Below are 25,859 nucleotides of genomic sequence, written 5' to 3' on the forward strand. Positions count from 1 at the left end.
GCACAGGACTTTCACACAAGGCAACACCAAGAAGCAGAAGTGCTCCCGACTTAGCAGTCCTGATTTTATGTTCACATGGAGGCCGGATTGGATGACAGTGTGTGAGCTCAGGAGTAGCACGGAGGGAGTGGTTACACACAGACACAAACGGGTGGATCCGCGAAGGTGCTGGCACGACCTTCAGCTCGCTTGGGGCTTGGGTTTCTTGGCTTTGGGAAGCACGAATTTGACTTTGGCGGCCTTTTTCATGGCAGTCCTCATCTCCTTGGTGACCACCAATGCATCGATGAGGCACACGATTGCCGCTACGAGACAGAAGACCTGTCAGACACAAGACCACAGGAGGGAAGGGAAAGAAAGTTGGGTTACTTTGCAGCTCAGAGCCAACCCCTCAAGGCTCTCCCAACCTCAGGGCAGGAGCTGTTGAGAGGGGTCTTCTGTAACCTCCACCCTCCAATACCCTTTCCCTGCCTGCTCTGCCTTTCTTCCAGAAGGGGAGTTGGAAATGGTGATTTTGCTGCCAGAGTGTAACACTCCCGCCCCTAAACCCCCACCTTTACAACTTTCATGCCTTGAGGTATCAGGAAAGCACCCGGGAAACTCCTGCAGGGGTGGGGTGGGGACTTCTGAGAAGGTCTCAGTGGAAAGAATTCTTGATCTGTTTGCAAGAACAAAAAGGAGTGCCCAAGGGACCCAACTGAGAAGAAAAGAACCCAGGCACTAGACTGAAATCTCCTGAATGTGGTGAGGCCAAACCTTTGAGAGAAGAGTCAAACTTGAGGTTGCCCCCATGCAGAGTCTGGTGAGAAAAAGGTTTGAAACTCAGAAAAACCTACTTGCAGTGGTCGTGGGATAAATGGAAAGTGAACAAGGCTGGAGCAAGGAGGAGCGTGTGTGTGTGTGTGTGTGTGTGTGTGTGTGTGTTGGGCTACTGATACTTAGTCAACAATGGGTAGGAACCCCTGCAAGGCTTAGTCGCTGAGTTAGTAGATGGGGACCTGGGCAATAGAACTGGATGTTTATTTTCATAATCACTTGATTACTTGATCCCTGGATGCTTAATGAAGTTTGCTGGTAGGTCTTGCCTCTGCTAATGTGTGAGCTCCCCAGGGTGACAGGGCCCTACTATCAGCACTGAGCTGTGGTTTCACATAATCCAGTGGTATTGACAAATTTTTTATTGATGGTGGAATAAATTCAAAGAATTTAAACTCTTCCCTTCCCCTCTGGATTGGTTTCTGTCCCCATTGTTTAACTCCTTGAACCAAAGTCCCACCCACCCCCATCTTCCAAGCCTTTACGTGCCATTTCTTGTGTTCTCTCATATGATGTGGGTTTGAGTCCCAGTTTGTCCCAGTCTTGTGACCCAGGGCAAGGTATTGAACTTTGTCTGTAAATATGAAGTCAGAACATGCCTAGCCTGGTGCATGACACCCACTGGCACTTGAGCACGAGGCAGGAGTGCCTTCCTGAAGGGGCTGGGTTACTCAACTTTTGACAATGTGCTACAATCTCTCTTTTCATCTGTTTCTAAAATATAATTCTCTAGCCCAGAAAAGTCAGTCTTACTTATAGGCAAAAAAAATCTTGTAATATTTCAAAAGTGGTGTATATGATTCTCAAGAGGGGTTCTGCAAATTCTTGGTGTTTTTTTTTGTGTTTATTTGAAAAATGCATATTAGAATTGTGATTTTCATGAGCTTAGAGTTTGTGTAACTATATCATCTGAAGAAGTCACTGCAAAAAAACAAGGCATGGCAGTGGAAATCTGTTAATGACATAATGATAGTCTGCCAGTTTCCTTTTTTCAGAGTCTTAGAATACCCATCTCAAATGGAGTCTACTTACCCCTCCAATATAAAATAATGGCCTTCTTTCCTTTTCTTGCCCTGTCAAGATGGCAACTACTAAAAGGAATACAGTTGAAATGATACTGTTGATAAGATCCTGTAATGCAAGTTAAAAATAGTCAACTTTTTATGAAAATGTAATTTCATAAAATATTTAAATTGGTCAATTACACATCTAAGAATGATGTCTTTTATACACTTTCCTTTTGAGATTAAAAGGAACCCTCAGAGCATAATTCTTATATTTTCTAGAGACATGAATTTATGTAATATTTTGTCTTGGATGGGGACTTTCCAGAGATAGGTTCCTTTTGGAACACCATTAAAAAATCCACCACCAACAACAACTTTTCTTAAAGTGCATAGGAAAGTGAGCATAAAAAACCTAATGGGGGCTGGGGTTGTAGCTCAGTGGAAAAGCGCTTGCCTAGCATGTGTGAGGCACTGGGTTTGATCCTCAGCACCACATAAAAATTAACAAATAAAGGCATTCTGTCCATCTACAACTATAAAAAATTAAAAAAAAAAACTAATTGTCTGGGGCTGGGGTTGTAACTCAGCGGTAGAGTGTTCACCTAGCATGTGCAAGGCGATGGGTTTGATCCAAAGCACTACATATAAATAAATAAATAAATAAAGTTATTGTGTCCAACCACAACTAAAAAAAAATATTAAAAAAAAAACCCTCTAATAGTCTAGGGGCTAGCCCAAATTGGCACTGCCTCAATATGATTTTCTGAAGTCTTATAATATTTTAAACTTATGCCTAGTATGCATTCTATTTATAGCACATTTGTTTTAATGTAAAAATAATATTGGAGGAGAAGTATAATTTTAGATTATCACTTTACTGACTGGATTCCACTCCTAAATCTTCAATGCTCTTGAAGTTGCGGTCACATTCATTCTCCGAGTTCACATGCTCTGAGAATGCGTGAACCCCTCTAAGGACCAGGAATGATTTTCTGGAGTGAATGGCTGTGCAGTTGACTTTGCTCTTTCCTGAGATGTGACCAGAATTGTCTGCCCCAACATCTGCAGGTTCTTTGTTTTTTTTTTTGTTTTTTTTGGTACCAGGGATTGAACTCAGGGGCACCACTGAGCCATATCCCCAGCCCTATTTTTTATTTTATTGAGAGACAGGGTCTCACTGAGTTGCTAGGCCTTGCTTTTGTTGAGGCTGGCTTTGACCTCCTCTCTCAGCCTCCTCAGCCACTAGGATTACAGGCCTGCACCACCATTCTGGGCTTTGACGCTTTATTCTGGATTTCAGTATTGAGTTCTTGAACTGATAGTTCAACCTACCTCTTTGTATGCTGAAAGAAAAGGTGAGGATGAATAAACTCCAGGTGTTCTTCCTGTTGAGGTTGGTGAGCCAGGGCAGTGTGAGCAGATGTTGCACTTTCATGGCTAAGTAACACCAGCCAGTGGCACCCGTGTGTGAGTAGGGGCCAAAGCCTGGGGTGCTAGAAATCACCCGATGGCCCAGATACCTAATTTGAATATTTGAAATATTGATGGCCTGACTGTCAGTAGAGCATTCTAGTGCTCAAACAGAGACAGGAGCCCTGCCATTCGGTGTATGGGATCAGGATGTTACGAATGAAGCTCATCAGTGTGCCAAGCATTTTCCAATCATTTTCTCACTTAACCATCAAAAAGCAGCCTCCAAAGTCAATAATATTATGATCCCCATTTTACAGTAAACATAAAGGAGGCTTAGAGAAGATTATTAAGTTGCCTAATATTGAATAACAGAACTCAGCTCACTGTTGTCTCTGATCCGAGACCTAAACTAAAAGTGTAGTATCGTATCTATTTTTTTTTTTTTTTGATACCAGGGATTGAACCCAGAGGAGCTTAAACACTGAGCCACATCCCCAGCCCTTTTCAATTTTTATTTTGAGACATGGTCTTGCTAAGTAGCTTAGGTCTCACTAAGTTGTTGAGGCTGGCCTCTAATTTATAATCCTCCTGCTTCAGTCTCCCGGGTCACTGGGATTACAGGCATGTGCCACCATGACTGGTTTTAATCCACTTTTGACATTTTCTGTGGAATGGGTCTGGAAGGTCAAAACGTATGGAACAAATAAGTTGAGAGTGTTTTTGTTGCTGAACTCTTCTGGCCTGTCATTTCTTATATGTGTGACTTGGAGCAAGTTTTGTCACCCCTCTGCCAATTTGATAATTTAATATGGGAATCATCATTGGGTTGATCTGAGGATTAAATGGTATAATGAATCTGAAAACATCTGATAATAGGACTCTAGTAGGTAGTGGGAGTGCATCAGAATATGGATTCATGACATCTGCCCCCCAAATGTGCACAGGTAGTATACTTTCTACAAACTCCAGGTGTTCTTCCTGTTGAGGTTGGTGAGCCAGGACCTCTATCATGGAACATGACTTGCCTCTGGAAAGAGCAAGTCCCAGTAGGGTTCTGCAGGCTAAGTGAGAAGTCTGCCTACAGTGGGTAGGCCTAATTGAAGCAGGCACAGAGTTGACAGCGGTGCAGAAGGCTTAGCACTTGAGGGTTGTGTTATCCAAAATATTTAAAGATGCAAATGAGAATGCTTACAACTAAGAAGCAGAGTGTGAACTTTTAAAAATCCCAATGAACCAGCCGTGGTCCAGGATCATTAAGAATTTGGATGAAAGCACATTAATAATGATATAATAGTAATATAAAATAAACCAGCCACAGACTAGGCGCAGCTAATCTTTGACTCCATGTCCTATCTCCCCAGTAGACGACTGGACACAATAATTTGCTCTGGTCCCTGCTTACAAAGAAGTACTGTCCTGAACTGTCTCTCACAACTCAGAGTCGCCTTGTAGCTTGCTACTGTAGCTCACATTTATTGAGCACTTACTATGTGTTATGCATTGTGCCAAATTGTCAATGTGTATTTTCATTTGATTCTCACAACAACTTTTATTATCCCCAATTTAAAGATGGGTAAGCAACTTTCCCAAGGGTGGCTGAGCCAGCCAGTAGCTAGAACCCTCAGCAGTTGACTCCAGTGCCCAAGGCCACCTTATCAACCATCTTCCTCCCTTTGCCTTAGACACAGACCACTTATTGGCCTCATCTGGACAGACAGACAGATGTGTTCTGCCTGATGGCTGGGCTATGATTGCAGCTGGACCCAGCCACGTGCTGCAGGACTTCAGCTTTCCCTGGCTGCTGTCCTTACTCGTTATCTTTTTCATTTTTTCCTAAATATCCTATTGACTCAAATCGTGTCCCCTGACTAAAATGAGAAGTAGGTTTACTACTTGACTATTATTTTCCAGGTAAATCTCCCAAATCAGCCTCTGAGATATACAAAATTGCATAAAATTGTAACTAGGAAAGAAAAAATATGCTTTAATATTGAACGCTTATTTTTAAAAATCACTGAATATCAAAACAAATTTAAACACTTATAATTTGTTTCACAAAATGTGGAATTTGCAATAGGAATTTACAAACAATAACAATAACTAAAGGCAACTTTTGTTGGTTTCATTTACTCCCAGAGTTCTCCAAATACATGACAGAAGCCGGCCAGAAATTACCAAAATTGTTATTTTACAATAAACTTATTTGAAGGGACATTCTATTTAAAAAAATTTTTTTTTTCTGCTGTTACAGGGGATTGAACCCAGGGGCACTCTACAACCCAGCTACATTCCCAGGCTGTTTTATTTTTAATTTTGAGATAGGTTCTTTCTGAATTGCTGAGTGTCTCACTAAGTTACTAAGGGTAACCTTGAACTTGTGATCTTCCCATCTTAGTCTCCTGAGTCACGGGGATTACAGGTGTATACAACCAGGCCCTGCTGAAGGGGACATTCTAAAGTGGATGCTGTTTCTTATAAATGTAAAGATGTTGCAGATAGTTTTGGAATCATCACTTCTATAAGGCTTTACTTTATGTTTATTATATTCTTTTTAAAAAGAATTGCTTTCTATTGGCAAAAACATCTCCTTGGCTGGAGATGACCATCCTGGGTAATACTTTTGATAGCAGAGAAATGTTTAAAATATGGGCTACTCGGAAGACAATAGTTATAACCCATACTTTTGTTGGCTATACTGGCAGATGACAAGAGACCAAGATAGGTAAAGTTGATAACCCTCAAAATGCTACCTCCCCATGTGTCAGGGTCCCTGGCACAGACTTATTTTAAAAAGCAGCTAAACTCAGACTTAGTGTGAGACTGTCCAGAAGGTGGTCCTGGCAAAATGTAATCCCAGAGTCCATAGATCTCAGCAGACCACCTGTATCTGAATCTGAGGATACAGAAAGATTTTACTGAGGATTTAAAGTAAAAAAGATTTACTGAGGATCTAAAGCCCTGATGAGTTAGACTTTCTGTCTTCCTGGTGGGGACCTTTATCCTCAGTCCTTTACCAGATAAGAATGAGAACAGGGAAACAAGGAACTCTACCCTGGTGTTAGAAATCACCACTTACCCTAATCCTACCTCCTGGGAATGAAACTATTTTCCTGGGAAAGAAAGACTGAAAGGAAGTGGCAGCCCCAAGTATTGGGTGACTCTTGTTGGCCGATGAGCCCGTGCAGAGCTCAGAAAACCGTTCCAGTATGAAACAGGTTGAGGGTTCTGTGGCTTCCTGTACTGATCTTGTGGCAAGATCCCAAGTGATTCCTGCAGCTTAAGGTCAACACATTTCCAAGTCCACCTACACTCTGAAGTACCAAGTCATCACCTTCTAGCACCAACACCCTCACTACACCAGCACTTTACCTGCTGGGCCAAGGCCTCCCTATTATTACCAAGTGGTAGCTACCTGTCCCCTGAGAAATGGGTATGTACATATATTACATCTCATGGAATCCATAAGGGAAGATTAGAAAGGAAGGGACTGGATAGGAGAGTTTGGGTACTGTTTTGATGGGTCTTTAAACACTCCCAAATCAATTAGATCATTCACCATCTAACCAACTGTGCTTGCTCAGTACACGTAAGATTAGTTAGTGGAGCATCAGAACTGGGCCATCTTCTTGGTAAGACAGTTTCCCCACTCTGAAGCTTTTGAGAGCTCACCAGGCATATCTATATGCTATGACACTAGCCTGTGCCTTAGAAAACAGTAGCAAGAAAAAGGCAGGGGCTCTGAATCAAAATCTGGACTCTCATAGCCATCTTCAAAGAAAGGAGGATTCTCTTACTCTAGACAGACGAGGCAAGGGGACCTGGCTTTATTGAAGTTGATCAAAGACTGCAATTCTATGAGAGCTGGTGTGAGCTCCCTGTGATCACTGTGAGAAGACATGACATGGTTCATCCCCAGAGACCCTACCTCTATCTAGCCTGTCTGGGATACTTCCTGAACATTGGCCCTGGACCCTGGTGTCTCATGACCCTCTCCAGCTCTCCAAATTATTTTTAATAGGCAAGGTCTCGGTAAGTTGCCCAGGCTGGCCATGAATAGCTCTCCTGTTTTATGGCAGTAGATCTAGGCTGAGTGAATCCTTTTCTCAGAGGGCTCTGGTCCTCCCGACTACAGCTGACAGTGCAGGATAATCGATTCACCTTTGGCTCCACATTTCAAGAAAAACATGAGGAAATAGGAGAAGATACAGAGAGAAAATTTAGAGAATCTGAGGATGAGGGAAAAATATAGTCTCACTGAGTTCCTTGCCTTAAGGAGGTGTTAGGCAGGATGGAGCTAGAGAAACCATCAAGTCTGGGAAGAGTCTGGGCTTTAGAGACAGATAGACCTGGGCTTTAAAGTGAGTTTCAATGCACCCACACATGACCTTGGGCAACTCCATGTCTTTAATTTTCTCATCTATTAAATGGGGGTGGGGGTGACCACATCCTCACTGGGTTGTTGTGAGGATTAAATAAGGCAATATAGGAAGAAGTATCTGGCACATGGTATGTGCTCAAAAATGGTTACTTTACCTTCCCTTCTTGACAATTTCCATGGACAGAGATTTTAGTTTCCCCTCAGAAACCTCTCCATGGTTATAGCTCTCCATAACTAAGGGTCTTCCAATGTCCAAATAAAGTTGCTCATATTTTGCTTTGTCTGCTTCCTGTTGCTTGGTACTCTGTGGGACAGAGAAAGCTCAGCAGCCTTTTCAGAAAACCCCTCATGCACTTGAAGAAAATATTTGAGTTTTAGTTCAATAGCAACCAATCCTACTTTAAGGTTAGAACAACGTGCTATGAGGAAATGAGGTGTGGGCTCCAAGCCAGGATTGTTCACTGTGCAAGATGGAGTGACAAAAACCTCCAACCACCTGATGGTGGATTGGGTTTGGTCTTCTTTTTTGGACCGCTCATATTGAATGTGTACTTTGTGTCAACTCCTGTGCCAGCTCTACACACATTGAAATATTACAGGAACACTATGAGGTAGTTACTATCATCACACTTTCCCTCTCTGCATCTCTTAGATGGGGAAACGGAGGCTGAAGATCACATAGCTATTAAGGGGGCAAGTTTAGGAACAGGACCCACGACTCCCTCTGGACATTGATCCATTGACGACACCTAGACTTCCTCTGTAGTCTGAGACCCAACCAACTAGCTTCAGGAATTCTTTCAGTCGGTAAAGAACATGAGTCTGGGAAGAGCAACCAAAGGAGTGCGTGCAGTGTGTCCTTTTCTGGATAACTCCCCACTTGCAAGTATGAACCTTTTACACCCTCAGAAAGGTTGACTCCTGTGATCTTACAGGGTTTTCTGAAGGACTTTCTACAACTCTGCCATGCCAGCTCTTACTTTGGGGGAAGCATGCATTGTTTCACAGCAGTGGGTGAGCAATGTGTTTACCTACTGAATGTGCTACTTAAATTTTTCATTTAGGACGAGCTCCAAAGCACCATGTGTTTGGTATGTTAACGAGATGGGTTTTATACTCTGAAAGTAGGCGTGGGTGGTATTGGCTTTCCTGTGGCAGAGGGGTCCGAGGAACCTTTCTGGGCATTAGGCTGGTTTCTCCTCTGGGACCAGGGCAACACCCTCACTGTCATAGCTTAGCTAATGTCCTTGTCTAGAGAGAAAGCTCTGTTGTTTTGCCTTGAGGAGGCCCTTTACTCTCGGGGCTGAGGGCAAAGCTTATGCTTGAATAGTGAAAATGAACACTTACAAATAAAGGCCAATGTAAAAAGACCAGCAAGTGTTGAAGGGTTACCACATACACTAGAATGAAAACAAGGATGATGCAGGCTTCCTGAATTGTGATTGCTATATATGTCTCGTGGGCTTTGCCGGAGACAAAACAGGCGATTGCTGCTATGAGGAGAATCTGAAATGAAAGAAACAGAATTTCTTTAAATGCACATGCCATTTAAAAAACAAAACAAAAAAAAAATAGTCAGAACGTCAGCCTGAGGGGCTGGGGTTGTGACTCAGTGGTAGAGCATTCGCCTAGCACGTGTGAGGCCCTGGGTTCGAACCTCAGCACCACATAAAAATAAATAAAGGTATTGTGTACAACTACAACTAAAATATAAATATTAAAGAAAAAAAGCATGTAAGTCTGATCATATGGCAATTGCCTGTATTGTTTTGCACATACATTTTTTTTGAAAAATTCTTATATTTTTAAGAAATGAAAATAATCAAAATGAACATAATATAGAAAGGTTAAAAAAAGAGGTCAATTTTTTTCTCCTCCTCTACCCAACCCTAGTTTCTCTCTCTTTTTTTGATTACTGTTTTATTATTTTCCATATTTTTTAATTTGTGCATTATAGTTGTACATCATGGTGGGGTTTGTTCTTACATCCTCACACATGCACGTAACATAACAATATAACTTGGCCAATATCATTCCTCAGTATTTCCCATTCCTCTCCTCTTTTCCCTCCGCCTGGTCCCTTTTCTCTACTTTTCTGGTCTCACTTCAATTTTCATGAGATCCCTCTGCCCTTTTTTTCCCATTTTCTTCTCTAGCTTCCACATAATGAGAGAAAACATACAACCCTTGACTTTCTTTGAATTTGGCTTATTTTGCTTAATATAATGGTCTAAAGTTCCATCCATTTTCCTGCAAATGACATAATTTCATTCTTCTTTATGGCTGCTAGAACTCCACTGTGTAGATATACTACATTCATCCATTGACGAATACCTACACTGGCTCCATAGTTTGGTTATTGTGAATTGTGCTGCTTTAAACATGGGTATGCATGTATTGCCACAGTATGATGACTTTAACTTTTTAGGATAAATACCAAGGAGTGGTATTATAGCTGGGTTATATGGCGATTCCATTCCACATATTTTGAGGAAACTCCATACTGATTTTTATAGGGGTTGTATTTTTTTTTTATAAGAGAGAGGGGGAGAGAGAGAGAGAGAGAGAGAGAGAGAGAGAATTTTTTTTTAATATTTATTTTTTAGTTTTTTTTGGCGGACACAACATCTTTGTTGGTATGTGGTGCTGAGGATCGAACCCGGGCCGCACACATGCCAGGTGAGCACAATACCACTTGAGCCACATCCTCAGCCCGGGGTTGTATGTTTTTATAATTCCAAAAACAGTGTGAAAGTTTCCTTCTTCTCCATGTCCTCTCCACCATTTATTATTGTTGTATTCCTGATGGTTGCCATTCTAACTGGAGCGAGACGAAATCTCAGCGTAATTTTGATATGCATTGCCGTAATTGCTAATGATGTTGAACATGTTTTATATATTTGTTGGCCATTTGTGTTTCTTCTGTTGAGAAGTATCTGTTTAGTTCATTTGCCCATTTATTAATTGGGTTTTTGGAAATTTTCTTTTTGATTCTTTATATATCCTGGATATTAATTCTCTGTCAGAAGAGTAGCTAGCGAATAATTTTTCCCGTTCTATCTTCATATTCTTCATTGTTTTCTTTGCTCTGTGGAAGCTTTTTAATTTGAAGCCATCCGTTTATTAAATCTTGGCATTATTTCCTGAGCTTTTGGGGTCTTATAGAGAAGGTCTTTTCCTATGCTTGTCTGGTAGAGTGTTGGCCCTATGTTTTCTTCTAGGAGTTGCATTGTTTCTGCTCTGATTCCTAGGTCTTTGGTCTACTTCAAGCTGACTTCTACATATGGATAATGTTTAGTCAGCCCTATTGCTGCTGTGACCAAAAGCCCCGATGAGAACAATTCTAGAGAAGGAAAAGTTTACTTGGATCACAATTTCAGAGGTCTTAGTCCATAGATGGCTGGCTCCATAGATGGCTGACTCTATTGCCCTGTGCCTGAGGTGAGGTAGAACATCATGGTGGAAGGGTATGAAGGGGGAAAGTAGCTCAGGACATGACCATCAGGAAGAAGAGAGAAAGGGGGTGGGGCCCACTTGCCTGGAGACTAAATATAAACCCTAAAGCCACACTCCCAATGACTGACCTCTGCTAGCCACCCCCTACCTGTCCATAGTTACCACATTAATCCCTATCAGTGGATTAATGCAATGATTAGGTTAAGTCTCTCATAACCTAATCATTTCACCTCTAAACTTTCTTGAATTGTCTCATATATGAGCTTTTGGGGGACACCTCATATTTATTGTTTTTTTGCTTCTGGGTACCAGGGATTTAACTCAGGGGCACTCGACCACCGAGCCACATCCCCAGCCCTATTTTGTATTTTATTTAGAGACAGTGTTTCACTGAGTTGCTTGGTGCTTCCCTGTTGCTGAGGCTGGCTTTGAATCTGAGATCCTCCTGCTTCAGACTTCCCAGCTGCTGGGATTACAGACATGTGCTACTGTGCCCAACTGGCACCTTATATTTAAACCATCACAGATAACCAGTTTTCCTAGCACTGTTAGTTAAAAAGTCTGTCTTTTCTCCAATGTATGTTTTTGGCAACTTTGTCAAGGATCAGATGACCATATCTGTGTGGGTTTGTCTCCGTGTCTTCTATTCTGTAATATTGGTCTATGTGTCTGTTTTCATGATAGCACCATGCAGTTTTTGTTATTATAACTCTGGAGTACAATTTGAAGAAAGGCATTGGGGATGCCTCCAGCATTCCTTTTTTTTCCCTTAGAATTGCTATTCTGGGCCTTTTATTCTTCCAAATGAATTTTAGAACTGTTTTTTTTCCCCTAGTTGTAGGAATAATGCCATTGGTATTTTGATGCAATTGAATTGAATCTGTATATTGCTTTTGGTAGTATGACCATTTTAACAGTATTAATTCTACCTATCCATGAATCCAGATCTTTTCATCTTCTTGTGTCTTTTTTGATTTCTTTCTTTAATGTTCTGTAGTTTTCATCAAAGAGGTCTTTCACCTTTTTGATTAGATTTATTCCTAGGTACTTTAATTGTTGGAGGCCATGGTACATGAAATTGTTTTTCTGATTTCTTTGTTCTCCATTTAGAATGATGTTGGCCTGGGGCTTAGTATAGATAGCTTTTACAATGTTGAGATATGTTATCCCTAGATTTTCTAGTGTTTTAAACATGGAGTGGTGCTGTATTTTGTTGAATGCTTTTTCTGCATCTATTGAGATGATCATATGATTCTTATCTTTAAGTCTATTGATGTGATGAATTACATTTATTGATTTCCATATGTTGAACCAACCTTGTATCCCTGAGATGAACCTCACTGATTGTGGTGCCTGATCTTTTTGATATGTTTTTGTATTTGATTTGCCAGAATTTTATTGAGAATTTTTGTATCTATGTTCATTAGAGATACTGGTCTGAAGTTTTCTTTCTTTGATGTGATTTGTCTGGTTTTGGAATCAGGGTGATATTGGCCCCATAGAATGAATTTGAAAGTGTTCCCTCTTTTTCTATTTTATGAAATTATTTGAGGAGTATTGGTATTAGTTCTTCTTTGAAGGTCATGTGTAACTCAGCTGTGTATCTATCTGGGCTTTTCTTGGTTGGTAGGCTTCTGATGGCATCTTCTATTTCATTGCTTGAAATTGATCTGTTTAACTTGTGTATAATCATCCTGGTTCAGTTTGAGCAAGTCATATGACTCTAGAAATTTGTTGATGCCTTTAATATTTTCTATTTTATTGGAGTACAAATTTTCAAAATAATTTATAACTATATCTGAATTTATGTAGTGTCCATCATGATATCTCCTTTTTCATCACAGATGTTAGTAATTTGAGTTTTCTTTCTCCTTCTCTTCATTAGCATGGCTAAGGGTTTATCAATTTTATTTATTTTTTTCAAAGAACCAACTTTTTGTTTTATCCAATTTTTTCAATTGTTTCTTTTGTTTCAATTTCATTGATTTCAGCACTGATTTTAATTATTTCCTGTCTTCTACTGCTTTTGGTGTTGATTTGTTCTTTTTCTAGGACTTTGAGATGTAATATTAGGTCACTTATTTGTTGACTTTTCTTCTTTTAAGGAATGAACTTCATGCAATGAACTTTCCTCTTAGTACTGCCTTTATAGTGTCCCAGAGATTTTGGGACATCTTGTTGATGTATGGTTCCCTTAAGATGTATGAAATGTCCTTCTTTATTCCTTTTGATTAACTTTGGCTTGAAATCTACTTTATTTGGTATGAGGATGGAAACCCCTGCTTGTTTCTGCTATCCATGTGAGTGATATGTTTTTTCCCAACCTTTCACCTTCAGTCTATGGATGTCTTTTCCTATAATATGAGTCTCTTGAAGGCAGCATATTGTTGTCTTTTTTTAATCCAATCTGCCATTCTATGTCTTTTGATTGGTGAATTTAGGCCATTAACATTCAGGGTTATTATTGAGACATGATTTGTATTCCTGGACATATTTGTTTATTTTTGGTATTTAACTTGACTTGGTTTCTCCTTTGATTAGTATTTCCTTTAGTGTAATACCTCCCTTTGCTGATTTTTATTGTTGTTTTTTGTTTCCTCCTTGTGGAATATTTTGCTGAGGATGTTCTGTAATGAAGGCTTTCTTGTTATAAATTCTTTTAACTTTTGTTTATCATGGAAGGTTTTTATTTTGTCATCAAATCTAAAGCTTAATTTTGCTAGATATAAGATTCTTGTTTGGCATCCATTTTCTTGTAGAACTTGGTATATGTTGTTCCAGGATCATCATCTTCTTCTTCTCCTTCTCCTTCTCCTTCTCCTTCTTCTTCTTCTAGCACTCTACCACTGAGCCACAACCCCAGCCCTGTTCCAGGATCTTCTAGCTTTCAGGGTCTGGGTTGAAAATGTGCAGATATCCTAATTGGTTTCCCCCTATATGTAATCTGATTGCTTTTTATTGTGTCTTTTAAAATTTGCTCCTTATTCTGTGTGCTAGGCATTTTCATTATAATGTGTCTTCGTGTGGATCTGTTGTGATTTTGTATATTTAGTGTCCTGTAAGCCTCTTGTATTTGATTTTCCAATTCATTCTTCATTTTTGGAAAAATTTCTGATATTATTTCATTGAATAGATTGTTCATTCCTTTGGTTTAGAATTCTATGCCTTCCTCTATCCCAATAATTCTTAAGTTTGGTCTTTTTATGTTATCCCATAATGCTTGAATGTTCTGATTATGGTTTCTTACCATCTTCACTGTGTGATCAACATTCTTTTCAAGATTATATATTTTGTCTTCATTGTCTGAGGTCCTGTCTTCTAAGTGATCTAATCTGTTGGTGATGCTTTCTGTTGACATTTTAATTTGGTTTATTGTTTCTTTCATTTCAAGGATTTCTGTTTGTTTGTTTGTTTTCAGATCCTCTGTCTCCTTATTGAGGTACTCTTTTGCTTCCTGTATTTGCTTATGTAGCTCTTTACTGAAATGATCTTTTGCTGCCTGTATTTGCTCTCTTATAGCACCCTTTAATTCACAGAACATTATAATTATGTACATTCTGAACTCCTTCTCTGTCATTTCTTCTGTTATGCTGGCCATGGATTCTAATAATGTATTACATCTTGGTCTGTTTGGGGGGCACTTTCTTCCCTTGTTTTTTCATGTTATTTGTGTGTCTTCCCTTCTAGCACTACAGATCTGAGGCCTTACCATTTTTACCCTGTAGGCTTATAGTGTCTCTGCAGGTTTCCAAAACTTCTCCTTTTATGGGGAGAACAATGTGAACAGATCTCAATACAAACAATATACAACCTTAAACCAAATAGCTGCTATTAAGATGTTTACGGTTTTGTCTCAATATACAGAAATGGTAAGTTCAATTATTAACTACAATATAAACAGTAGGTTTGCAAAAGGGTCTACAGTTTCTAATGGGGGACAAAGAACCGGGGTGGGGTGTAGGATGAGATGTTGAGGGGGTAGGAGGTGAGGATATAGAGTTATTAGATCTTAGAACGTGTGATAGAAGAATCTATAAAAGTTGGTTAGTAGCAGGAGAAGAGAGAGAAAGTGATTTTGGGGGATACAAGTAAGTGGGAAGACAGTAGAGTACAACAAACAAACAAATATAAATATTAAGAAAAATTTAAAAAATGTAAAAATAGGAGATAAAAGAATATAGAACACCAGTGTAATATACTATTCAAACATCCCAGTCCTCAGTAGCCTAATACATGAAAAATACTTGGTTTCACAAATGTTGCGGGTGTGAGGATGGGAGGAGAGAGAGAGAGAGAGAGAGAGAGAGAGAGAGAAAGAAAAAACTTTCCAAGGAAAATACAAGTATTGTTTTTGTTGGAGATCAGAATCTTTCCAGCTTCCCTTGTTATCCAATAGGTGGGGTTGTCTGTTGTTTGCTGGTATCTCTGCCCTCAGGATAGTGAGGGTTATTAGAGTGGGAGGGTTGGTCTTAGGTGCAGGGCTCCTGGAGGTGGGGTATAATACTTGCTCGTCCCTGATGGGAGACTGCACCTCAAGGATCTCCTATGGGGCCCACTTGTGTGATATGGGTGCCTGGTCTTATTTCCTTATATTGCCTGTAGACTTCACAATTCCTGGTCTCTAATTTAGTCTCTAAATTGTATCTCACTCACCGGCTCCCTTTCTACTTCCTAGTCAGGAACGTTTCTCTCCAGAGTTCTTGTGGGCTGCACTCTGGGGGCTGCACACCTGTCATGGAAAGCTGTTTTATATTGGGCAGTTCAGTACCCGGTTTTGTGACCTGGTTTTGCAAGTTACGGATTGGCCACGTAGCTACAGGTACTGTGCTGGGTTAGCAGCTGCTAGGGAGAGGGGGGAGTTGGGGACATTTGGTACCTTGATATTGTTTCTAAGCCTTGGCCAGTGTTCCAAATTGGGAGTTGCCCCAAGTAAAGATGGTGATAAATGTGTCCCAAGATGGAGACAGATGCTTTCAGCGATGGGGTGCCATGTGCGGTGGGGTTTGGTGGTGGCATTGAGCAGCGTGTTCAGAGATGTAGCTCTGTGGCATGTAGTACTGTGGCTGGAGTCTGTCACCTGTCCCAGTGCAATGTCCCCAGATGCAGGCTACCATGTGTAGGGGATTGTGGGGGTGGTTGCAATGCCCCAAGATGGAGGTGACTGGAGTAGCCCCACATTGGTAGATGGGGGTCCACATGGGAGTGGTGGCTGGAATTCCTGCATGAGTACTAACACCGGGGTCCTACTTGGACACCTGAAGGACCTGTGTGGACGAGTGGTCAGGAGTCCTGTGCTGACACTGAGGCCTGGATACCTGCCCCAGAGCAGCTGTCAGGGGTCCTCTAATAACTCACAGAGAAAGTATTCCCACTACTTGAATCCCAGGTCCCGGAGACACAGATTGCAGCCTCCCTCTAGCCCGCCATCTTGGATTCCCCCACAATTTGCCAATATTTTATTAAGGATGCTTGCATCTAAGTTCATCAGGGATATTGTTCTGTAGTATTCTTTCCTTGATGTATCCTTATCTGGTTTTGGTGCCGCAGCCCGGCTGGCTGGGCAAAATAACCGGGAGGTGACGAGCAACTTGTGTACATTGATGCAGCAGGAGTGGGAGCCGTTTATTGCAGGACAGGAGGGGTATATATACATTACACACAGCTTATCTTAATTAACATAAACTAGATACAGCAGTCAACCAATAAGGAATCTCCACACTTAATGGCTCGCTGGCCTTACTTCACAAACCACTCCCTCTGGCAAAATGCCAGGCGCCATCTTGACTTGTTTACAGACCCTAACATTTTGGTATGAGTGTGATATTGGCTTCATAGAATGAATTTGAAAGTGTTCCATTCCTTTCTATTTCATGGAATCATTTGAGGAGCACTGGCATTAGTTCTTCTATAAAGGTCTGCTAGAATTCAGATGAGAGTCCAGCTGAATTCTTGGGCTTTTCTTTGGTCCTGAGCTTTTCTTTGTTGAAAGACTTTCTATTACTGCTTCTCTGTCATTGCCAATTGCCATTGGTCTGCTCAGGTTTTCTATGTCCTCTTGATTTAATTTGGGTAGGTTGTATATGTCTAAAAAGGTATCCATTTCTTCTAGGTTTTCCAATTTATTGGTGTATAAGTTTTCAAAATAGTTCCTAATAATCCTCTGGATTTCTGTGATGTCTGTGGTGGTTTCTCCTTTTTCATTTCTAATTTTATTGAGTCTTCTTTTTCTTTTGGTTAATTTAGCTAAGGTTTTATTAATCTCATTTATTTTTAGAAAGAACAAACCCTTTCATTTTGTTGATTTTTAAAAAATTATTCTCAATTTCATTAATTTTGGCTCTGATTTTATTCTCTTCCTCCTACTGGTTTTGGAATTGGTTTATTCTTATTTTTCATGGGCCTTGAGATGCATCATCCTTGTTTATTTGGAATCTTTCTGATTTTCTTATGTAAACACTCATAGCAATAAACTTTCCTTTAAAAACCACCTTTATAGTGTCCCACAGGTTCCAGTGTGTTGTGTCACTATTCTTGTTCCATTCTAAGAACTTTTAAATTTTTTCCCTAATTTCTTCTATCACTTGTTCATCATTCAAAGTGTATTTTTCAATCTCCATATATTTATATAGTTTCTGTAGGGATTTTTTGTGTGTGTTGGTTTCTAATTTCATTCTATTATGATTCAATAAGATGCAAGGAATTATGTCTACTTGTATTTGCTGAGAGTTTCTTTGTGACCTAAAATATGATCTATTTGGGGGAAGGCTCCATGGAGCCCTGAGAAGAAAGTGTATTTAGATGTTTGATAAAATATTCTATCCATATCTGTTAAGTCCATTTGATTTACAATATTTTTCAGGTCCAAAGAGGCTTTACTAAGTTTATGTTTAGATGACCTATCAGTGAGAAAGGTGTGTTCAAATCACCTATTATCATTGTAGTAGTGGGGTTTAGCTGAGTCTTTGAATAGTGTCTTTTTTTACATAATTAGGTGCACTAACATTTGGGGCATAAATGTTTATTAGCATTATATTTTCTTGTTAGATTATTTCCTTTTCCCATATAAAGTTACCTTCTTTATCTCTTCTGATTAATTTTGGCTTATGTCTGCTTTGTTGAATACAGAGTAGCTACTTTGCATAATATGTTAATTTCTATCCTTTCACTTTTGGCCTATGGCTGTCTTTGCCTGTAAAGTGTGTCTCTTGCAAATAAGATTTTGTTTTTCAAACCATTCTGCCAGTCTATGTCTTTTAACTGGTGAGTTGAGACCATTTACGTTCATGTTATTATAGAGAAGTGTTTATTAGTTCCTGCCATTTTGATTTTTTTCTAATGTTTAATTTGGTCCTGTTTCTCATTTGCTTAATTACCCTTAAAATGAGATTTGTTCATTTATGAGCTCTGGGGCTTGTTTTTGAATTCTTCTCTGTGAAATATTTCTTTAAGCATTTTCTGCAGTGCTGACTCAGTCGATACGCATTCATTTTGTTTCTGCTTATCTTGGAAGGTTTTTTTTTTTTTTTCACCTTTGATTCTGGAAGATAGCTCTGTTAGATATACTGATCTTGGCTGACTGCTATTTTCTGTTTGTAATTCTGATTGACTTGTTTAAATTTGACCTGTGACATTTTTCTCTCAAGGCTTTTGAAATTCTATCTTTGTTTGGTATGTTAACCATTTTAATTATAATGTGTTGTGGAGTGATTCATTTTTGATCTTGTCTATTTGGGGTTCCTGTATCTGGATGTCCATCCTTTTCTCAAGTTTTGGAAAATTTTCTGTTTTTATTTCCCTGAGGAGGTTATCCATTCCATTAACCTGCATCTTACAACCCTCTTCAACTCCAGTGATTCTTATATTTGGTCTCTTAATGTTGTTCTGAAGTTCTTGTATAATCTAGTCATGGTTATTTATTTTCTTTAATACTTTCTGAATGTTCAAGGCCAGCCATCTTTGTCTTCTAGGTCTGAGATTCTTTCTTCAGAATGATCTATTCTATGAGAGAGACTTTTAACTGCTTTGTATTCATTTCTTTATTGAATCTCTCATTGATGACCTCTATTGAATTCCTTGTTTTTCTGTGTTCTCTTGGAATTCATTGATCATTTTTATAATCACTTTTGAATTCTTTAGCTGATATTTCATCCATTCAAACTATTTGAAGTAGCTGATAAATTACGAACTTAGGGTGGTGTCATGCTACCTTGTTTTTTCATATTTTTTTATATTCCTGTGTTGGGTTTATGCATCTGTTGGGATGGATTTTTCTTCCACTCTATGTGTGGACCTTTTTAGGGCACATCTTTCTCTTGCCAAAGTGTCCTAGAGTGGTCTAGGTTGAAACGTTTCATAGGTGTGGTATTCACAGTCTTTGTGTTAATTTTCTCTGTTTTTTTTTCCCCCCTGTGGGAGTAGATATCCATGTGTGGGACCTGAGGCCATTCCTACTTGGGGCTGGGTCACTAGGGGATTTTATTTCTTCAATTTCTTGTATTAAAGTATAGCTGAAGTTTGAGAGTGGTTAATTTGTATGTGGAGCAAGGTGCATTGTCTTTTGGCTGGGTTTAGTTTAGCAGGAGAGTTTCTACCCTGAGAATGGGTAGTTTCCCTGTAAATTACCAGCAGAGAAAAGGGGGAAACAAACAATAGTAACAATGGATGCAAACAGTATACAACATCAAAATAAATATCTGGTATGCACTATGACATTCACAACACTAATTGCCACAAAAACAGGAATGGTGGTGTCAGCAATTGCCAATAGCAAACACAAATATGGTGAACTAGATCTGGCATTAAAGTAAACAATAGGTGTCAACTCTGTCATGCACAATGCTAGTAACTGCAAAAATATGAGTGGTGGGGATGTAAGTTACATAAACCAAATCGTTCTAAAGGATGGTAAAAATTCAGTTAAGAGAAAAGAATATGTGGTAGGGCTTATAAGGAAGTTTAGAATGTTCATAATATGAAGAGTGAGAATGCAGAAGAGATGCTAAAAGGGTTGGCTTTAAAAAAGAGGATAAAAATAGGAAAAGCAAAGGGAGAGGGAAAGAGAGAACAAGACAATTTGGTTGTTAGTGGAAGAAGGAGAGAAACAGAAACAAAGAGAAACAAAAACAAGATCAACAAATCAAAACCCTAACCCTCAAAAGACAAGGAAAAATAACTCTCATAAAAAATGCTAAGAAGAAGAAAAAAGAAATATGTATGTGTATCTATGAACTAATCAGTGTGGCAAGAACACTAAAAATAAATATTAATGACCATTAATGAAAAATGAAAGAATTCTTCACTGAGGTTGTCAAAACAGTAGACAAGGATGGATGGTTGCTGCTTATGTCCGATTATCCTTCTTTCCATTTCTTCTTGCACTATGGGGCGGGGGGGAGAGAGAGACAGAGACAGAGACAGAGATATGCAAGGGCTAAAGTTTAACCCCTTCCTCTTTCTGTGTTGCTTGCTCATTGAGCTGCCAGGTAGAGTGGCCTAAAACCTAAGTTGATTGAAACAGCTCTCAGCTTCCCTTCTCACTAGCATAAGGCAGGATGGAATGAGAAATACTGCTGATTGCAGTTTTGTCTGGACATATCAGCTCAATTCACTTCTAGGGAGAGGCTGCAGCTGAGTTCTGTGAGGGGGGTTCCAGGACTGGGACTTAGGTCTGACCAGGACTTAGGGGCTTTGGTGGGTGTTATCTGCTCTGGAGAAATTAGATCAACACCCCCCTAGGGCCTGGAAGATGCTGATCTCTGCTGGGAGTGTGAGGCTCAGGAGCCTCAAAGAATTCTCCTCAGGGCAGGAAGCAGTCTTCCACAGCTCTCATACACTCTGCTGCTCACAAATATGGCCTTCCCAGGCTCAGTTTCTGTGTATTCAGTTTCCTGACCTTCTTCAGCTGGTCACGTGGGCCTCCAGATTCAAAGGGAAAGCGAGTTGGAGTTGACTTCATTTTTCTGACTTGAATCCCCAGGTACACTCTTCTCTGTGCCCTGTTTCACTCACATTCCGGTAAATATACCCTAGGCACTTGCTGGGGCAATAGGGCAATGTTTGCCATGATCATTCTCCTGGGCTCCAGCAGCAGCTGCTGCAATGTGGTCGCCTCCAGATGGCTCCTGCCTCAGCTCTCTGCTCCCCGTTGAGAAATAAAGAGCAATTTCCAAACACCAGTTAGCTGTGCATCCTTTGAAACAGTAAAGTTCAGGCTGCTTTTCTGATCTATGGATGTTTTCCGTGCCAATTTTATCCGCTGTTTCTGTGCTATTCCTTCCCTCTTTGTTGAACCAGTATTGCCACTGCTGCTGCAACTGACTTGGCTTCAATGTACTGTTTATTGCTCTTTGTTCAAGGCATGCAAATTTCTTAAGTCTATAACACACTCTGATTATCTGTGGGGAGCTGCTCTGAATGACCAGGGATTCCAGTCCTGAAGCACGAGGCTCTGACCAATCACTATATTTCGTGGTGACATGGGCGTTGTCCCAGGCCGGATAGCAAGGTGTGGCTCCAGGTGCAGGCATCACCTGTGTGTGGGGGGGTTGAGCTACACTCACCTATTCCCCTGTAATCCTACCCATTGCCTCATTTGAATGGCTTCTTCCCAATAAAAGGGTTCAGCACGTGCTCCTCTTTCTCTTTCCACGGACCCCTAAGGTCAGAGGAGCTGTCACAGGACCCAAAGAAAAAGGTATTTCTCTGCTTCTGTGTGATTATTTCGTGCCAGCCCAGTTCACGTGGAGTGACCTTGAGTGTTTAGTTGTGGGACGTGACAATTGTCTAATATTGAATTTGAGTGAATTCCCTCTTCCACCCACCTTGCTGAGAAGCAATATTCCTACTGCTTGAATCTCAAATCCTGGACCAACTGGAATTACAACCTTCTTCTAATCCACCATCTTGAATGTTTCCTGGTCTCTTTCCTTAAAATTAATCACTATTGGGCTGGGGATGTGGCTCAAGCTGTAGCGCGGTCGCCTGGCATGCGTGCGGCCCAGGTTCGATCCTCAGCACCACATACAAACAAAGATGTTGTGTCCGCCGAAAACTAAAAGATAAATATTAAAAAATTATCTCTCCCTCCCTCTCTCTCTCACACTCTCTCTTTTAAAAAAAATTAATCACTATTGCCAGGTTTATATTTCTAGAAAGAAGTCTGTACGTATACTGGAAAAGTGAAGTAAATATGTATGATTTTGATAGAGTGAAGTAGAGCCTTATTTTGTTTTTGTTTTTTTCCTTTCCAAACAACTGTTGGTCATCTCAACATCATGGACTGGGAAATGCCAATGTTTTTCCAATGGATCTGAAGTCCAATCTTCGTCATATACTAAGTTCTCAGATGTACCTGAATCTGAGTGTTCTCATTAAATCGCCAACTCCTTTGAGTACTTTTAAAAAAACAGAAACTTCACCCTATGCTGTGTGGCCCAGTCTTCCTCCTGTTTTTCATTTTCGGACTGTTTATTCCCATTTTTGTCTTGGTCAAGTTTCCCAAACTAAGCCTGCTGGTCTTTTGATTGGGATTTCACGTACCTTCTAACTTAGAAAGATTACAAAACTCAGTCTTCCTGATCAAGAACCAAGTATGGGTCTGGCATGGCAGTGCGTGCCAATAATCCCAGTGACTCTAGAGGAGTACAAACTGGAGATTAGCCTCAGCAATTTAGTAAGACCCTGATCAAGATAAAAGATCAAAAGTCCTGGGGATAGGGGTTGAGGATACAGCTCAGTTGGTAGAGTGCTTGCCTTACATGCACAAGGTCTTGGGTTCAATCCCTAGCACCACAAAAATAAGTAAATAAATAAATAAAAATAAAACCTGAATTAAAAAAAAAAAAGGCTGGGATAGGCTGGTAGCTCAGTAATGAAGCACTTGCCTACCACATGTTGAGGCACTGGGTTCGACCCTCAGCACCACATAAAAATAAATAAAATAAAGGTATTGTGTCCATCTACAACTAAAAAAGAATATTAAAATGAAAAGTCTTTCCCTTTATTTTAGTGTTTCTTTTTTTTTCCTCCCGGTAGTCTTAACATTTTCTTTGTGTAGGTATTTCATGTTTATTTCATTTGCTTGTAGGTATTTGATCCTTTTGATTATTGTTGTGAAGAGAAATATTTTCTATATTTTAGGTGGTTATTTGCAGAAAAGCTTTTATTTTATTCATTAACTCAGTTGTCACCTAAATTATGACAATCTAAAATTGATTTGGGGTTTTTCAGATTTACAATTATATCAGCTGAAAGAAATGATATATTTTGCTGCTTCTTCTCAAATGTTCTTACTTATTTCTTTTTTCTCAATTGTGATGATTAGTGATTCCAGAGAAAATATTGAATAATATTGTTGCTAGTAGGTGTCCTTTTTCTTCCTCATTTTAATAGGAATACTTCTGCTGTTTAATTAAAGATGATACTGACTTTTGGGTTGAAATGCTTATTTTTACAAGGTTGATGAAATACCTATGTCTCTCTGCTTTACTGGCTTCTTTTTTTCCTCATCCTCCTTTGTGGCAACCAGAAAGGAATGTTAAATTTTATCATGTATTCCGAACCCTATTTTTTATCTAATCTCATAATTTTATCTCATATTACTTATAATATGGTGGATTATGTTAATAGATTCCTAATATTGAATCATGCTAATGTTTCTTCCTGTGATATGGTTTTTAAAAATCCTGATTAACATTTTCTGCTAATAAATAATAATAATTTATTATTATTATTATTATTATTATTATTACTACTACTACTATTATTGGTCTTGCTGGGGATCTAACCCAGCATTATGTATGTAAGCAAGCACTCTACCACTGACCCACATGTCCAGCCCATTTATATTATTGTTTTGCTTTGGAACAAGTGAGATCTTTGTTTTATTTTTCTAAACTTGATCAGGTTTTGACATCAGTATTCAACTGACTTGGTAAAAACATTTCAGAAGTGTTTCTTCTTTCTCTAATCTTTGAAGAAGTTTGAGTAGTATCAGAATTATAGTCTCTATGAAAGTCTGAAAGAGTTACCTGTGAACATATCTGGGCCTGGTTCATTTTGGAAGGTACTACTTTGATAAGGTTCTTATTTTCTTCTGTTTATATTTGTTTAGATTTTTATCTATTCTGGGATCAGTCTGGGTAATTTACATTTTCATAGCAGATCAACCATTTCATCCAATTATTCACATCCATTGGCTTTGTAATCTCCTATAGATCCTTTCACTTTCATCAGTGTTTGTGATTATTTTCTTTCTGCTTTCTAACTTTATATATTCTGTCTTCCCCAGTTTTTTTTTTTTTTTGGTCGGGGGGAGAGGATGGTGGTACCGGGGATTGAACTCAGGTGCACTCAACCACTGAGCTACACCCCCAGCCCTATTTTGTATTTTATTTAGAGACAGGGTCTCACTGAGTTGATTAGCTCTTTGCTTTTTCTGAGGCTGGCTTTGAACTTGTGATCCTCCTTCCTCAGCCTCCTGAGCCATTGGGATTACAGGCATGCGCCCACCCCACCTGCTTCTTGCCCAGTTTTTAATGGATTATATTGGTCAGAGTTCTATCAATAGTTCTTTCAAATGACAATGCTTACATTAATCAAACCTATTATTTATGTTTGCTAACTTACAAATTTTCTATTATCTTCATTGCTTCTCTAATTTCAGTTGTGAGGGGAAGGCTCAGATATATAAAAGACAGGGGCAGGAGGTAGGGGGCAAATTTAGTAGTAAGTGTTAAGTGTGGAAGGGGCAAGAAATGGGGAGGAAAGGTAAGGTGATACAAGAGTGGCAGAGGGGATATGGACGCTTTCCCGAGGGGGCACCCCTGGACATCACTCCCTGAGGCCTCGCGGCCTGCATCCCGCCCAGCCAGGTCATCAGCTCTCGGCTCACCAGTCTCAGGATCTTCAACAATCCAGTAGGCGAGAAGCAAAAATACTTGGCGCTGTCCCTGAATGTCTCCGGGACTTTAGCTCGGCCCTCTGCACGCTTTTGAACAGCTACCATCGCCCTTCTGGACATAGGGGGTTTACCAGGACTCTCTTTTGGGGCTTGTGGTGTCCCAGGGTGTTCTGTAGGTTTGCGGCGATCTTCAGGCGCCCTGCGCGCTTGACCCTGAGCAGGGTACGGTCGCTCTGCACGCCCAGAAGGAGCAAAGGCTCTGGCTCTTTTAGTGCGCTTGGTTGCAGGGTATTTGGACGCAGGGCGCTTGGCCACCCCGGGCTTGGACTCAGGAGGGTTGGATACCGATGCAGAAGGCTGGATTGTAGAAGGCTGGTCTGCAGAGGGTGCTGGATCGGGTGGTTGTGGGGACCCTGGGGCCGCTGCAGGTACTGCAGGCTCCTCATGTTTGGGGTCCTGGGGATCCATGATGGGCCCTCAGGCTTGGCCTTGTCAGGCTAGCCCTGTGACTTTAGGCCAGCACTGACCCCACAGCTTTCTCTGGGAGCCAGCGTCGCAACCCAACGGCTGGTGAACACCTACTCCTCGCGTGCACCCGGCTCTTGCCGCGAGCACCACCAAGCTGAGTCTGTCTGCCACCCTTGTTGCCACCTGGATGTGATGCTGCTGCCTAGCATAGAAACTCAGTATCTCTACTCTTCAAACCCACCCTTGGGTGCTGCTGGCCAGCCCGGGAGGAACAGCGTTCTGGAGACGATTTGGAGGGGTCCTGATGCTTCTTTCCCTGGCACAGACCCAGGAGCAGGGAAAACCAGATTCCATCCCAGGGCTCAAGGCACTCCCACAGAGTTCTAGTAAGGCCGGCTGGGTACAGGGTTGGAAAACCTCT

At 40.4% G+C, this 25,859-nt stretch overlaps 1 protein-coding gene across 1 annotated transcript; it reads right to left on the bottom strand.

The window, feature by feature from the left end:
* Nucleotides 1–57: 57 nt before the first annotated feature.
* Cmtm1 (CKLF like MARVEL transmembrane domain containing 1) lies at nucleotides 58–25,610 on the bottom strand. Its single transcript, XM_015488470.2, has 4 exons — nucleotides 24,962–25,610; nucleotides 8,962–9,120; nucleotides 1,849–1,947; nucleotides 58–321 (listed from the first exon to the last, which is right to left on the bottom strand). The coding sequence occupies exons 1-4, from the start codon at nucleotides 25,436–25,438 to the stop codon at nucleotides 181–183; spliced, it is 876 nt and encodes a 291-aa protein (XP_015343956.1). The 5' UTR covers nucleotides 25,439–25,610; the 3' UTR covers nucleotides 58–180.
* Between the last annotated feature and the right edge of the window lie 249 nt (nucleotides 25,611–25,859).

This window comes from Marmota marmota, unplaced genomic scaffold (assembly GCF_001458135.2).
Source record: "Marmota marmota marmota unplaced genomic scaffold, marMar, whole genome shotgun sequence".
In the NCBI taxonomy this organism is placed as follows: Eukaryota; Metazoa; Chordata; class Mammalia; order Rodentia; family Sciuridae; genus Marmota; species Marmota marmota.

Excerpts from the sequence above, each read along its gene's own strand:
- Cmtm1 (XM_015488470.2), bottom strand. The coding sequence starts at position 25,438 with ATGGATCCCCAGGACCCCAAACATGAGGAGCCTGCAGTACCTGCAGCG. Across the intron at positions 1,948-8,961 it reads TTTTACATTGGCCTTTATTT|GATCTTATCAACAGTATCAT; the intron begins GTAAGTGTTCAT and ends CTTGCATTACAG. Across the intron at positions 322-1,848 it reads CATTATTTTATATTGGAGGG|GTCTTCTGTCTCGTAGCGGC; the intron begins GTAAGTAGACTC and ends TGTGTCTGACAG.